The following is a 14820-nucleotide window of genomic DNA, read 5'->3' on the forward strand; positions in this document are numbered from 1 at the left end:
GACCGCGATGATGATGATGATGCCTTTGAACTCTTGTACTTACCGATGGCACATAACGGTTGTAATTTTTAGCCTTTTCTTGAGTGTTTTCGTTTGGTATGGGATGTTGGGAAGGGTTTTGCATGGGGAGTGGTAATACTCCGTGGCCTTTCAGACTAACCCTGTCTCTTTACCCAGTCTGATGCACAATGAGCCATGGACCCAAACCACGGTAGCTTTCCGAAGCAGGATACTCTGAGTGTTACAGCAATAATACGAGGCTTTTTCAGAGAGTTTTCACAGAACACTTCCTGATTCAACTTGAAGTCCGTTCTTACATTACACTACTTACATCAGTAGTGTCAGATCCCTGTACTTGCAGAGCGTAGCTCTGATCTGTAGGAAATAGTCCAGCTGGTTAATTGGAACGAAGCCTGTTTTGAATGGGTTTGTGCTTTTTTTTTTTTTTTTAATTTTTGTCTTTAATATTGATTAACTCTCCTGACATAACGTAAACTTGAGTTCATTAACTGCAAATTAGGAATTGACATAAACAGAGTAGACAGGTATGTCCAGAGTGCCCAGTGGATATTTTTGTTTGCGTTGTAAGGTGACTCTTGTGAACTTTAATCAAACTTAATTAGGAAGTAGAGTTAGTTCAAGTTACTTAAAAGCAAGCTGGAAATGTGCAAACATTTCAGCCCTCGCGTGCCACAAAACATTGAACTCTTCATTTTGGTGTTCCTCAAACCACTGGATTATGGTTGTTTTAAGACAGTGATTGTGTTAGTGTTTCTGTTCCTTCAGCCAGGTTTAGAAATCCAATTAACAGGTTTCATAAATGTTTAATAAATCTTCAATTGAAAGGGAGAGGATTTTTAACCGTCTGAGGATTGATAGCATCTGGGCAATATGAATGGTTTCCAGCAGAGGGTGTTGTCTTGGAGGGTTTGTTGGTGGTGGTTTTTCTGTGGTGTGTGTGTGTGTGTTGTATTTTTGTAAAAAACAAGCTAAAAGCTAACCAGGGAGGAGGTAGGCATTGTTCCTAAATCTTTTTTAGAAACTGCTGTCCTAGTTGACATAAACTTCGGCATGCCGTGGTAATGTCTGTGTTAGGTCTGTGCCCTTGCTCTGAGACTTGGCAATAGCAGCTGCCTGGGAACCAGAATAAGAGCAGGGAAAGAATCCAATGGCACTTCCCAAATTTTCGGCTTGCTTCAAGCAAGTTATATTTCAGGAGTATAATAAAAGACGAGGTGATGTATGGTCCCCTCTGCATGAACCAAAGGTTTGTTCTGAGCTTGAGCCCTGAAGATGACATGGGGACTGGTATGCTGGTAAGCTTTACACATGCTGTTCATTAAGGAAAAAGACCCAAAAATAAAATTTCAGACACAGAAGTACTCAGTGCTAATGAGAGTAATGAGTACATAAGACTAACGATAGAGAATCATCCTTATTTTTTAACTTTGCTAACCAGTCGTTCTCTAAAATGAGCATCATGGAAAGACGAGGTTCGTACGCTGTGTCAGGTCAATAGTTTTGTTGTAGGCTGTTACTTAGCGGAGATGAGTGAATGCTTACATGTATTGAGAGCAGATGCTTTTAGTTTTGTATAACTTCCCTCCATTTGTCTACAGACAAAAACTTTACAAGTTACCCATTTGATTAAGAAGGTAATGAAGTGATGAATATTTTTAAGGGTGTGAAAGAGCGGATCATTTAATAAACTCTAGGAGGAATTATGTCCAGCTGATTTTGTTCTGTACTTGTAAGCTTGTGAAAGGATTAAGGAAAAAAATCAACTTAGGGATGCAGTCATTTGTTTGATTGCCTTTTTTGGGTACAGTAGAATGGATGGATTAGGAAGACAAATTCAAATTCTTGATGGCATAGAAACTTTGTTGCTATATCACTTCTGTGGTGTAATTTAATTGTACTTTTGAAATGCTCAGCAGTGAAACATAGCTAATAAGTAATTTACTTCTATTTTTCTAGACACTGGAAGCCATTCTGAATTTTAAATACTCTGGTGGACCAGGACACGTTGAAGGCTATTACAGGAACCTTTCACTGGGTCTTCATGTAGAAGTAGAGCCGTCTGTTTTCTTCACACGTGTCAGTACCCTTCCAGCAACAAGGTGAGCCTTTCTTTGACTCTTGTATATGTGATTTATCATCTCTTTTATGTTGGCTATAACTTAAAGGGCATGCTGGAAACCTGCAATGTCATCATCAACATGTGGGCAAAGAATTTTGTCAACCAGTTGTCAAAATTCCTCCACTTTAGGACTTTACCCTCGTTTAACTGCAGACTGTGATCAAAGCACTCCATGGGAATTTGAAAATTTCTGATGTTCAAATGTTTTTTCAGTAATGTTTATTTTACCAACGACAGGATATTTCTTGTTTATTATAATATCTGATGACTTCTTTCTGTATCTCTCCACTATTACGGTGTGGTCTGGATTACTGCATTACATAGTTTTGTGTTTGCCTGAGTCTTAAAAAAAAAAAAACGTATGCGTAAATGATTGTCTTTAGATGTGAGGAATAAATTGCAATCATTCTCTCCTCAGTGCTTTCTCTTGTAAACCACAGAGTAGTTTCACATGGCCTGGTGAGTTTTCAAAAATCAAGGGTCAATTTACATGTTTGCATGTAAGTTCACACTAGTCATTAAATACTCTAAAATCTTTAAATATTTGTGATGTATTAAAACTCCGGAAGTGCCAGAGATAGCTTTGGAATAGCTCTTGTTCAAAAGGTGAATAACCAAGCTTGTTTTTTTTGGGGGAAGAAAGAAGAGTGGACTTTGTTTCAGTACATAGGTACTTCTGTGGTACAAATACTAGTATGAAGTTAGTACAAGGAAAATTTGTTGTATAGTGGATAGGAAAGGCATGAAGCAGCATCGGGGAGGGTCAGGCTGGGTGTTAGGGAAAGGTTCTTCACTCAGAGGTGGTCGGGCACTGGGACAGGCTCCCCAGGGCAGTGGTCACGGCACCGAGCTGCTGGAGTTGAAGAAGTGTTTGGACAACGTTCTCAGACACGTGGTCTGATTTTTGTGTGGTGCAGTGTGGAGCCAGGGGTTGGACTTGATGGTCTTTGTTGGTCCCTTCCAACTCAGGATATTCTGTGATTCTAAGTTTGTTTGAGAAAACCTCTTCCAATATACCAAAGTAGCAGTACCATTGAAAAGCATGCCACCGTGCGTTGTAGAACTTCTTGTTTTAAAGTTTGAAATTATTTCAGTGCATTTATATAGTACTGCTTTAACGGCTGAGAGTGAACTTGATTGATCAAAGAGATTCATATTGGTCCCAGGACCTTTTTCATGACAGTCTTCAGAGAGAAACCCCAAAGGTAGGCAAGAAAGAACTACAAGTCTAGGAGATATTGGCGCCATATTTCATTTTTCTGAGCGGAGAAATGAGTCACCAGTATCATACTGATGCAAAAATGTCAAAAGATGGATGGACTGCAACATAGCTTGCAAAACGTGAAGTGTTTCTTTCATTCCTGTTTTGTTTTTCACAGGAACAAAAGAAATGAAGTCTCAAGAAAAGTACTGAGTCTGGGTGGGGTTTTAACTTAGAGAAACTTGAAGCAAAAGTGGACAAGTTGGAGATAGCGTAGAGCAAGAAGAGTAATAGGATGTGAATGCTAAACCATTGAAACTGTTGGTCTTAGTGGAGCTAAGGAGAAGGCTGAGTGCAGACTGAATTTGTAATTACATAAATGGCATTGCCAGCGGGATAGGTATCTGTTTTTCACAGCAGGTAATAGAGTAAATAATGGGCTTTGCATGCAGCAAGGAAATTTTAGGTTAGACGGGGCTAAGGAAGCACTGAAATAGATTGTGCAAAGTATCATTAAAAATTAGACAAATGAGATTGTCTCAAACTGATCTTTTTTTTTTTTTTTTGAGTAGATGTATTGTGTTCAGCTTTTGTGAAAGAGACCTAAAACTGCATACCCTTACTGGAAGCAGGTCTGCCAAACATTTTGCTACTTGAAAATATAGCACAATGGGCCTGAGTTTATTCCTTTAGGAACTGCTCTAGAAGAAATAAATCTAATGCTACCTGCCAAGTCAGAGCATGGTATCTGGAGAATTCCAGGAGCTTTATTAATGACGGTCAGAGTTTCATACCTGCAGTGGCACATTGTTCAGTGTGCAAGGTTTTCAAGCGTTAATAAACGATCTCTGTACCATCCTGGAAGTATCACAGCATCTACATTAAGTAGTTTTCAAGAAGATTCAGTGTATAGGTTGAAATGCTTGGTTTACATTTATTATTTACATGAAAAGTTTTTTTTTTCATTCATTGTCAAAAATCTCCTTTGTACTCTGAGTATCCTATATACACTTTTATATGGGCAACACGATGGCTCTTTGGTTCACTGCTCTTACTTTTCCTATAGTCACGGAGTAGGTTGGGTGTGAAGCTGTGAACCTTCCATAAAAGCCTGAAATACAACACGATGCTTTTATGTGAAACACCGTTGTTGGTAAGTCAGCTGCTTGTGCGAGGTGGCCCCAGCTGTGGTTTGCGTAAGACGCGGTTATCCTCCCCCCTGCCTTGTCAGTCTCTTCTCAGGAATTTACTATGCTTGGAAAACGCTTAATCCCAAAATCTATAAAAATAGATTGAGGTCTTAATTCAAAGGTAGAGTTGCTGTGTTGTTCAGCTGTGTACGATTTCGCTAGTCATGTAGCAGCAGTGCTATATATAGCAGCTCCACTTCAGCCAAATGCTGCAGCCCTTACAGTTTGCATTCACTTCATTCTTTGCCTGTCCGTCACACAGACCAGCATTTAAGTCACTGGAAACTTTAAGTGATTTGCTGATTAGAGATGTGGTTAAAGATGTTATTGATTTTAATTCAGAATCCTCACAGGTTTATTACTGTTTGGGGGCAAAATGCCTTAATGTTTACATTTCTTTCAGAAATGTTTTATTGCAGGAGCTGTCAAATTGCCATTCAAAACTTCTTGTTGTTGCATAGGCATACACTGCCTTATCAGTCATGAATGCGCTTTGTTTTTAAGTGCTTGTTATCTTGTGTTCCTGATTTTATTACACTAGTTTTAGGGAGCAGTAATGCTTTTCCTTCACTCTTCCAAGGAGGCTGTTGTCACTGCGTCCCAGCGGTGATTCTCCATCAGAAGTCAGGTACCGTTCAGTGTTATGCTGTAAAGTGACAAAGAGTAGAAGTGTCATCTTCCAAAATGCTGGGGATGAACGTTTATTATTAAATGAAACAAAGTTTCTTATTTGATTGTTGATCATCTCTGCCAATATCTGAGACTCAGTGACAGCAAATTATAAGTCAAATTTTGTACTTTTCCTCGCTTTTAAAAACTTGAACCAAGTTTCCTCTTGAGTTGCAGCTGAGAAATCATTGCTTAAATTCTTTTTGAGGCACTGAACTATTTTTGTTTAGTCATTATATGAGAAACTGTGTTTTATAACTTGCCTTCTCAGCTGTCATTTCAGAATGAGTTAGCATTGTTTTCATTTTCTGGATTCGATTTTTTTTTTCTTTTATGCTTTTGTTGTTGTTACATTACATTTTACCTCAATAAAAGTAAGAAACAATAGCTTAATAGCTGCTGGGCTTAAAATCAAAGTCAAATATAAAACTTTAAAAATTGATTCTTCCCTTAGGCCTTCACTGGAAAAAAAAAATCAACAGGAAAAATGTTAATGAAATCATTTTTTTCCCCCAATGTAACATAAAGATTATGGTTTATGTAAAAGTCTTCCAAACTCAGTTGGTATTCCTTTTATTTAGTTGCTTGAGCAGATATGCATAGGAGATATCACTGAAACAGATTTTTTCTTTGGTTTATTTTTGCCTTTTTTACTGTCTGTAGCCATAATTATGTCTTCTGCTCATGCATAGATCTGTGCTTTAGAGGGAGAAGTTTCATTAACTGCACCTTCACTATATCTTGAGATGCATTTAACTCTGACACAGCTCCTTTTAACCTTGACCTGTGCTAGTCCGTAGGGGCACCCCGGCTCAGCTTGGTGCAGCCCTCGATGTGCTGCAGTGTGCAGTCTGTTGCCTACTTCTCGTGCAGACACCAGCCCTCCTCTCAGAAGGGGATGTTCTGTCCGTAAGCGGCCCTATTCTGCTCCAAGGATTTTCCCTGAGCATCTCAACCTCCGCTCACCGAGCTGCCTGCGTCCAAAAAGGCTGGCGGGACGGCCTCGCGCTTGGAAATTGTATGCCTCAGGCCGTGTCACTTGTAATCCTTGATTCTGCTTGTTTGTCCTTGCCAGAAAATGCTGGTCTTGTTGTGCATAATGAAAAAATTAGGTGTTGGAAGTAGCCCTGAAATAGGGTATGAGAATGAATTTATACTGAAAGTTTTCCCAATATTTCCCACAGCTCACTGAAGCCTTGAAGGGCTTCAGGGATCTCCTTGCTTGACACTATGTACCATAAAATTCTGGTAAATCTATATAATAATATTGTTTTCATTGTCTTCTGTAATCAGGTGTATCATGTGAATTGACTCCTTGTCAGGTCTTAGCCTCAAAACTACGAGGGTGATTCGAGGCCTCCAAAGAGCTCAGCTACCAGCAGGTTGTCTCCTAGACCGCCAGCAGAGCTGGGATGCTGATGGGTCAGAGTAAGGGAAACGTTTTGTTGCATGTGAAACACCTCTTCCTTTTCCCATCCTGGTAGGTCCAAGAAAGTCTGCTGTTGAAGGTTGTTCTAACTAGATTGTCTTGAACTATTCCCTGAAAGCGTTACCTGCCAGTTTTGGTGAGCACTGTATGTCCTCCCCTGCCACCTTTGTCAAAAAAGCAACAAAGCTTGAAAAAAATGCTAGAAAAAATGCTGCTTTACTCCACGTGTTTGGTAAGAACTGAAATAAGGTATGCTCTGCATGCTGTGTAGGGTACTTCTTATTCTCTTTGCATCCCCTGCCATTGTGCCGCCTGTACAAAGATGTTTAAATAACAGCCATCTACAAAAACTGGAAACTCTTTGCCTTGCTTATTGCGAGGAGGCAAGCCACTCTGAATTTGTAGATGAGGTCAGTCCATAATGCAACAGGGATGCTGCAATTCCTTTTGAGCAAGGTTTGGAAATCTGGTATGTGAGAATATCCTTACTTTTCAATTCTACAAATTCACAATGATGAGCAAAGTGGTTTTTTTTTTTTTTTTTAATTTTCTTGAGGCAGCCAAGTTTTCTTCCTGTCTTAAAACCACCTTACACCATCAGCTGCAGATCTTTTTTGGCAAGAGCAGAGGCTTAGACTCTCCTCTTGTAATTGAGTCAGAGAAAGAAAAATAAAAAAGGAACTTCAGCAGGTCTGAGACTGCTACTGTCCAGAAGTGCCAGTTCAGCTCACCGTAGGTTGAAGTCCATTTTCCTTTGTGCTGTTAATGTATCTGATGTCATGAAATGTTTTAGTTCTGGAAACAAGGCATCAGCCTGCAGTGTGCTCCCTGGTCTAAGACCTATCGTTGCTTTATGTGTCATGGTAGAATCCAGTTTTTCCAGCTTGGGTTTCACCTAAGTGTTGGGAGACAGAAAAAGGACAACCTTGACTATGTGTTGGCTTCTCAGGAGATCTCTGCTGGGTGGGTAGAGGTTTGGGTCTTAATGAAATCAGCCATGGTTTTCAGAATTTCACTTCTGGTTTCCATGGTTGCCCACGTTTTCAGTGCAATAAATGGCAACGCAGCCCCTTCAGCAGCCTGGTTTGGAGTAGAAAACCCTGATCCTTGTTCACAAATGGCAGAGGGGGAATGGCAAACAGCGTGGTTCTTTGGCCATGTTCTAACAAACGTTTTGGTCGCGCAACAGAAAAGTTCTGTAGCATTTTCTGAAACGCTTCTTGGTTTTCTGTAGCTGAATTTTTGAAGTAAATGTTCACACTTAGCACATTTCGAATGAGAATCAGCTACCTGCTGACAGGCAGCTGTTTCTGGTCTCGTGTTTCCCAGTATTTCAGTGCTCAAATGCCATGGATTCCTGAAGGGTGGAGGAAAACCTTTGGGTGGCTGCTTGAAGGGCAGTCCTTTTAGTTCATTGGGAGGAAGGCCAGGATAAGACCTGGTTAAAAGGAATAGATGTCTCCACGGTGTTAAATTCACTCTTTTCTTAATGAAAAATAATAATAATAAAAAGTGGATGAAAGAGAAACCAGGCAAAGTCAATTACAGGTAAAGGTCTCCTTTTGATCAATTAGGCTGAATAACCATTTGTAAAACCTGTCAAGGAATGGATTTAGTAACTTTTTTTTAACGTTCTCAAGACTGGATGTCTTTGTAGAGTATATCTTTTCTTTTTACATACTTTCTTTATAGGTACACCATTGAGCTCAGTATAGATTTCACTGAGTGAGAACCCAAGACACATGGGAGGTTAGATCCAGTAGGTAAATCATCTCGCTAACCCCAAACTGCTAATTGTGTAATGTTGTAGTGAGTTCAGGGGAGGGGGGCAAGAAGGAGCTTACAGTTGGGGAGAATTGATTTTTGAGATCAAAATGTTAAATATGTACGGTTTGGCACATGAAGACGTGAGAACATAAATCTGCAAGTATTTATAGATGTGCTGGGAATATTTAGCATAATCGAAAAGGTTTACAACTAGGAGAAGTCAGATGAGGACAATTTGTGGAATATGTGAAAAAGGCCTTGTAACAGGGAGATGTGTAAACTTCTGAATTAATCATCTAGAGTTAGTGTGGAAAGCTTCATGTTTAAGGGAAAAAATCAAATGGAATTAAAGAAGCTCTTTCCAAAACACAATAGTAATAGCAGAGATGCCGTAGATCATTGTTTTGCTGTACTGTATGAAGTGGTCACCTTCATCAGTGGATTTTGGAGAACTGAGTTGGCTTCTAGCATGCCACTGCCTGTCAGCATTTCCAAGTGCTTCTCTTCACTTTCTGGTGTCTCGTTTTGAGCAGGGATGTTGGGCGTGCCTGGTTAAAGAAAGCGTAAAAGAAGCAAACCAAAGTATAGGTGTGAAAACGCGCCTTGATGGGGAAACGGAGCTGAGTCAGGATGTGCATAACTTGCCAAACTCCCTCCAAGTGTTTCTTGTTTCATCTGATTTCAGAACAAAGCTAGAAACAGAGCTGCTACACGATTATTCACTGAAGTGAGCTGTCATTAGAGCGTGATAGCTGCATCTGCTTTTTAATATTGTGTTAAATGTTACTGAAGTGCATCCTCTGATGTCATTTCAGAGTAGATTGCAATACCCCTGAAAGAAATTTCTAGATCACAGTATAATTGCCTTTTGTCTTAAGTTCCCACAGCCCCAGTTTTGTGACTATTTCTGTCATCAGAACAGACATTGGAAGGTTTTTAAAATACAGTTTGTCACTAACTTTTGTTTGTCTTACATCCTGGATTCTGTAATGGAGGATAACAGAAATTAATTTATGCAGTAAATCTCCAAGACACTGTAGAAATAACGCTTTTTTTCAATTAAAAAAACAAAAGGAATTCTTTTTTAGCGTTTGAAATAAGTATTGACTTAATTTGGCATGTTACTCTGAGACCTTCAGATAATAAATCACCCAAGTGAAAATAACATCCTTTGTAATTCTAGTTTTGGCATGCACAACCTCCTGAGCTACAGACTTTCATGTTAAATGTGAAAGAGAATCTTGAACCTGAAATTCGTGATAGATTTTTCTAAAGGAAACACAATAGACAAACAAGGAAGGTAATTGAAATGGAAAATGTTTTCATGATGTGATTTTTAGTATTTTTCCACTTAGGCTCTGAAACTGTTTGTTTGACCCAGGCTTATTTCCTTTCCATTAGCAGTCCGAATGATAGATGGAAACAAAAGTAAAATCCTTTCAAGCACTGGTATTCTTTATCCTGGAGTCTATAGACAGTCCAGTCCAGCTTTAATTCATCTTTGTTTAATTTGGGCTTTTAACATAATGCAATAATTTGTATATCATTCTGTTCAGAAAAGACGCGTGTTGTATTTGCAGTGTCTGAGCGGCTTATTCAGGTTTTGCAGGAAAGGGAAGCTCTGTGCTCTTTTATGCTGTTTTCCTACACTTTGGTATATTGTGCCTGTAAGTATATGGAATAAAACAAACCTAGATGAAGGTTTAATTGGGCGTGTTAATATGGGGTGATACCATGCTATCCATATAGATGTTCTGGAGGGAAAAAACAAGCAAAACCCAACAAAAGCATCCAAGCCCACCAAATGACTCGTAGATGTGTTTGACCCAAAGTTTAAGAAGTAATTAGTGTCAGCAAAATGATCCAAAACCCCTAGAAAGACTGGGAAGCTACCAGTGACCCTTCAAGTTGTGTGACATCTTGCAAAGACGGTTCTCTCCCTTTTCTGGGAGGAAAGAAAGGTAACTCACCATTCTTAACTAGATTTAGAGGACTCAAAGTAGTGAATTTTCTCCCAGTGACTCAGTCTGTACCTCCCTTCCTAATCCACTAACCTTTTAGCATAAACTATTATATGGTGGTACATGGTGGTGGATAGCTTGAAAAATGAAGAAGAAATTGGGTGAGTGTAGGATAATCTTTCCCAGGTCCAGGAAACAGTGGCGTATGACTGTATTTTCTCAGCCAGAAATTTCACTAGGCTACTATTGCGTGTAATTAAATCATATTATATCATGTTTTTTATTCTGAGTGTTTAAATTTTTTGTAAGCTTACATACTTTTCTTTAAAAAATAAAATAAAAAAATGGAGGCCATGGCTAATTTTCTCAATTGCCTTGAAATCCTTAAAACAATATGACATTTGAAATTTCTCAGCAACAGATTACTGACCTGATTTTTATGTAGTAGTTCAGCAAATTCATGCTGAATTTCCTTTATCACACTTGCATGAATACTATTTACTTCTAAAATCTCATTTACTGACACTGATACAGGTCCTTTAACTCCTGTCTTGCAGAGGACAGTCATCTCTAAGTTCACCTGTAGCAAAAATTGATATAAAGAATTAATTTGGCTTTCTTGCTACTTCTTCGTTTTTCTGAAACTTTCACTTTCACCCAGACTGTAGTTCAACATCATCAGTTCTACTCCGTTCTACTGATTGTGACATGGTTAAAAAAAAAATAAATTACATTTTTCAGATCTTTAACAAATTGCTTTTTAACAACTTGTGTGGTTTTTTTTCCTTTGCTTTTCCTTTTTCACTTTATTATATCACATCTTATTTTCCAGAGTTTATGCTTTGTCCAGTATTTATTTTAGTTTTTTAGTTATTTATTTTAGTTATTTATTAGTTTATCATTTTTCCAGTATTTGAAGCTTGCTGTTTCAATTCTTGTATTTTTGTACCCTTAAATTGTCCTTGTTTTTTTTTTGTAGTTGGTTTGGTACTGATACGTATTTACTCTGAACTTCTAATGCTATGTTTCCCTACAGTCTTAACGTTGCCTATAAGCTTTTTATACCTGTATCTTATTTTTCAAATTACCATAATTATTCTGTAACTTTGATTTTTGTTTTTATTTTATTAAAGATTTCCTTGGAGAGTTAACTCAAAGTCAACAAGGACATTCCCCTACACACCAATTTTGTATTGTGCTTGAAAAGGATGAAAAAAGTCTCAGGATGATGAATAATTTTCCCTGCATAATCTGAATTCCTATTCAGAAATGTTAGTGTTAAGGGATGATGGTGTCCTGTTCTGAAAGACTGGTGATCGTGTATAGAGCCTTTACATTCATAGCAATTGTTTTATTTACAAAACTTCTGTTCTCCTGCCAAAAATATCACACAGGGCTTGTCTGAGTGTTACTTCAGACAACTGTTTGATTTTTGCTAGGGGGTAAATAAAGAATTCCTTCTGCATTGGACTTTGTAAACCTACTCAACCCTGGAAGTCTCCCTTGCAGGTTGTATCTTAGCATCTCCTCGAGAGGCAGAAGTTTCCTGCGTCTTTACAGGTCTCGTCCCACTCTCCCAGCTATGAGGTAGAAGCCAGGCTTCCTTTTCTCTCTTTTTCATGCCTGGCTGGTAACAGGTTAGCTGCTGACTCGAATCCCGCCCTTCCAGTCATTTCTTTCTTGGGAGTTGTTAATTAAGGCAGGGAGTTTCTGCTGCGAGCTGGGGCTCCTTATCTGGTCGAAATTCTTGAGTTTTGATGTGTTTGCTTCAGGCACTCAGCTACCTTTGTGCATTCCTCTCCATACTCGGTATTCACTGGGGCTTTACCCCAAAAGAGTGAAAACCCTTAAAACTACTAAAAAAGCATCCCCCCCTATATACATATACTTTTTTTTTGCTTTTGCTTAGAGGCACGGTACTGTCTGCTGGCGGCGTTTGCTTGCAGTTCGGTGCCTGACTGCATGTGGGGCTTGTCGGAGGGCTGCTCCCATCTCAAGGGCTTGCCAGGCTGCAGCGCAGTTCCTCCTGTAGACGCTGTGGAAATGATCTCTTGATATTCACTAGAGAGTTGTGTTATGAACCGGAAAACCTGGAGACGAGGAGATCACAGATCTTAAGATCTCAAGGTCTTGCACCTCTAGAGTTTAATTGCCTCTGGAATGACTGGTGTTGGGGTTGATTTGAAGTTATTATGCAGTAGCAGAAGTGTACGTGGTTACCGGAGACACACAGCTGTGTCTTTTGGGGTTTGAGTACGTGTGTTCTTCTAAGAATGGCCATGACGGCTCCCACCTTACTGCTGTTCTCCTCTTTCTTTTTTGGGGTAGCTCCTGAAGGACGTGGAAGTATTAGAGCGAGTCTAGAAAAGGGCCTCAAAGAAGGCCTTCACCTCTTCTGTGAAGACAGGCTGAGGGAGTTGGGGTTGTTCAGCCTGGAGAAGAGAAGGCCCTGGGGAGACCTTACAGCGGCCTGCCAGTGCCTAAATGGGGCCTACAGGAAAGCTGGGGAGGGACTCTTTGTCAGGGGGTGTAGCGACAAAGGGGAATGGCTTTAAACTAAAAGATGATAGATTTAGATTAGATATAAGGAAGAAACTCTTCACTCAGAGGGTGGTGAGGCCCTGGCACAGGCTGCCCAGAGAAGCTGTGGATGCCCCATCCCTGGAGGTGCTCAAGGCCAGGCTGGATGGGGCTTTGGGCAACCTGGGCTGGTGGGAGCTGTCCCATGGCAGGGGGGGTGGAATTAGGTGATCTTCAAGGTCCTTTCCAACCCAAACATTCTGTGATTCATGCGAACTCCCTCTCAAATTAAAGCTGCTGATGGCTTTTACTTCTGACATTCAATACAAGTTACTTTCCCCTACTTATTGATTCTGGTAGCAATTACATGGGTTGTGATGATCTGTAACCTTTGTACAATGGCTATACTACTTCATTTTGTAATTCCCAGTGGCGAGTCACCTAATTCTGTTATACATGCATTTAAACTTCAAAGTCATTTATAGCTAAAGCTAAATTGTAGTGATGCTTAAGGCTACGATATTTCCCTGCTGTTAAATAGCTTCTGAGGAAGTTTTGAATTCGAGTGGTCTGATAAAACGTTATTGGGACTGTCTGGTTGTATTTGGCATTTTACTGTCTGGTTCTGTTCCTGATTTTTTTTGTTGCATGTGTATTATATTGTAATCTTCATTCAGTGCTGCTGTTTGTGTGTAGTTTCACAAGGAAGAACAGTTTACAAATAAGAATAAAAATTTTCAGTAAAGTTTATTTTCTGTAGCTTTGTTGGTATTATTTCCTAGTTTTACCAGAAACACGGTTGGTATATTCATAGTGAATGCTTCTAGGAAAATTTGGATTTGAAGGATGGTAGCTTGTGAATATAAGAATTTCTGCTAAGCCTGCCTGCGTTTGCTTTTCCTACAAAAGGGACAAAGTTGTCTCTCTTGAAGTAGTTGGTGTAAGAGGGAGAGTGCTTCAGTCACCAAAAAAGGGTGATTTCTAGTAAAAGAGCAAGATACTCTTATAGTTGGAGTAGGGTATAAAATATAAGTATGTGAATATACGTATACTTATATGCATCTAAATTTTTATGTATACATGTTTATTCTGATATATTTTGATATATATATATATGCTGATATATATATATATTTTATATATATATATATATATTGAAGTTGCAATATTCCTTTTTTTCCCCCCTGTCTGAACAGTACCCGGCAGTGCCATCTACTTCTCGATGTCTTCAATTCTACAGAGCATGAGTTGACCATTAGTGCTAGGAACAATGAAGATTTAATTCTGCATGCCGGGGAATGTCAGCGGTAAGTCCTTTCAGTATTAAAAGGGTCCTATTTGTAACAATACCATGTATTTCTACCATAATGATGATATTTGGGGCCTGTTTTTCTTTGGAACATTGTGGAGCTGGCAAAGAATAAAACAATTAACAAATCAGCTGGAAGGTATGCAACCGTGAAAAACAAATACAGAATATGTAACAGTACCAGCAATATCCTGACAAAGGGCAAAGTACATCAACTCAAAATAAGGCTGAATTTTGTCAGTTTTTATTTATCAAGGAATGGACAAAAATATCGGTAACATGCAGTTCTTGTTACTTTTTTTATTTTATTCAGAAAGAATTCATTCTTTTCTTTTTCAAAATACAAGTTAAATACTCACCAAAATGTGCATATTTATTTTGTATCCTGTTTCCCATCATTTTTGTAGTTGGTAGACTGCTTGGAATTTGCTCCCAGTTTTTAGGATAGTATATAACAAACATAAATAGTGCTACAAATAAGGTTATAAAATTACTTTGCATCTCCTTGAATGAATTACTTGTTTTTTCCTATAGGCTTAATAATCGAATTTAAATACCCTTAAATTTTTACATTGTAATGCATATAAACCTGTTCCGTAAGTCATTTGAAACAGTCATTTATCAATGTGGTTTT

At 38.9% G+C, this 14820-nt stretch overlaps 1 protein-coding gene across 9 annotated transcripts in view; it reads left to right on the top strand.

Annotated features, from left to right (window-relative positions):
* TRAPPC9 (trafficking protein particle complex subunit 9) overlaps nt 1-14820 on the top strand; it is a 464677-nt gene that overhangs the window by 145865 nt on the left and 303992 nt on the right. For all 9 annotated transcript variants that reach the window (XR_014580943.1, XM_083827405.1, XM_083827401.1 and 6 more), the window contains 2 exons: nt 1978-2120; nt 14074-14184. Coding sequence is in view for 8 of the 9 variants with exons in the window: in XM_083827405.1 (XP_083683531.1) it covers nt 1978-2120; nt 14074-14184 (254 nt within the window). In the remaining variant the exon portion in view is untranslated. The remainder of the gene's footprint in view (nt 1-1977; nt 2121-14073; nt 14185-14820) is intronic.

Source organism: Anser anser, assembly GCF_964211835.1.
Source record: "Anser anser genome assembly, chromosome: 2".
In the NCBI taxonomy this organism is placed as follows: Eukaryota; Metazoa; Chordata; class Aves; order Anseriformes; family Anatidae; genus Anser; species Anser anser.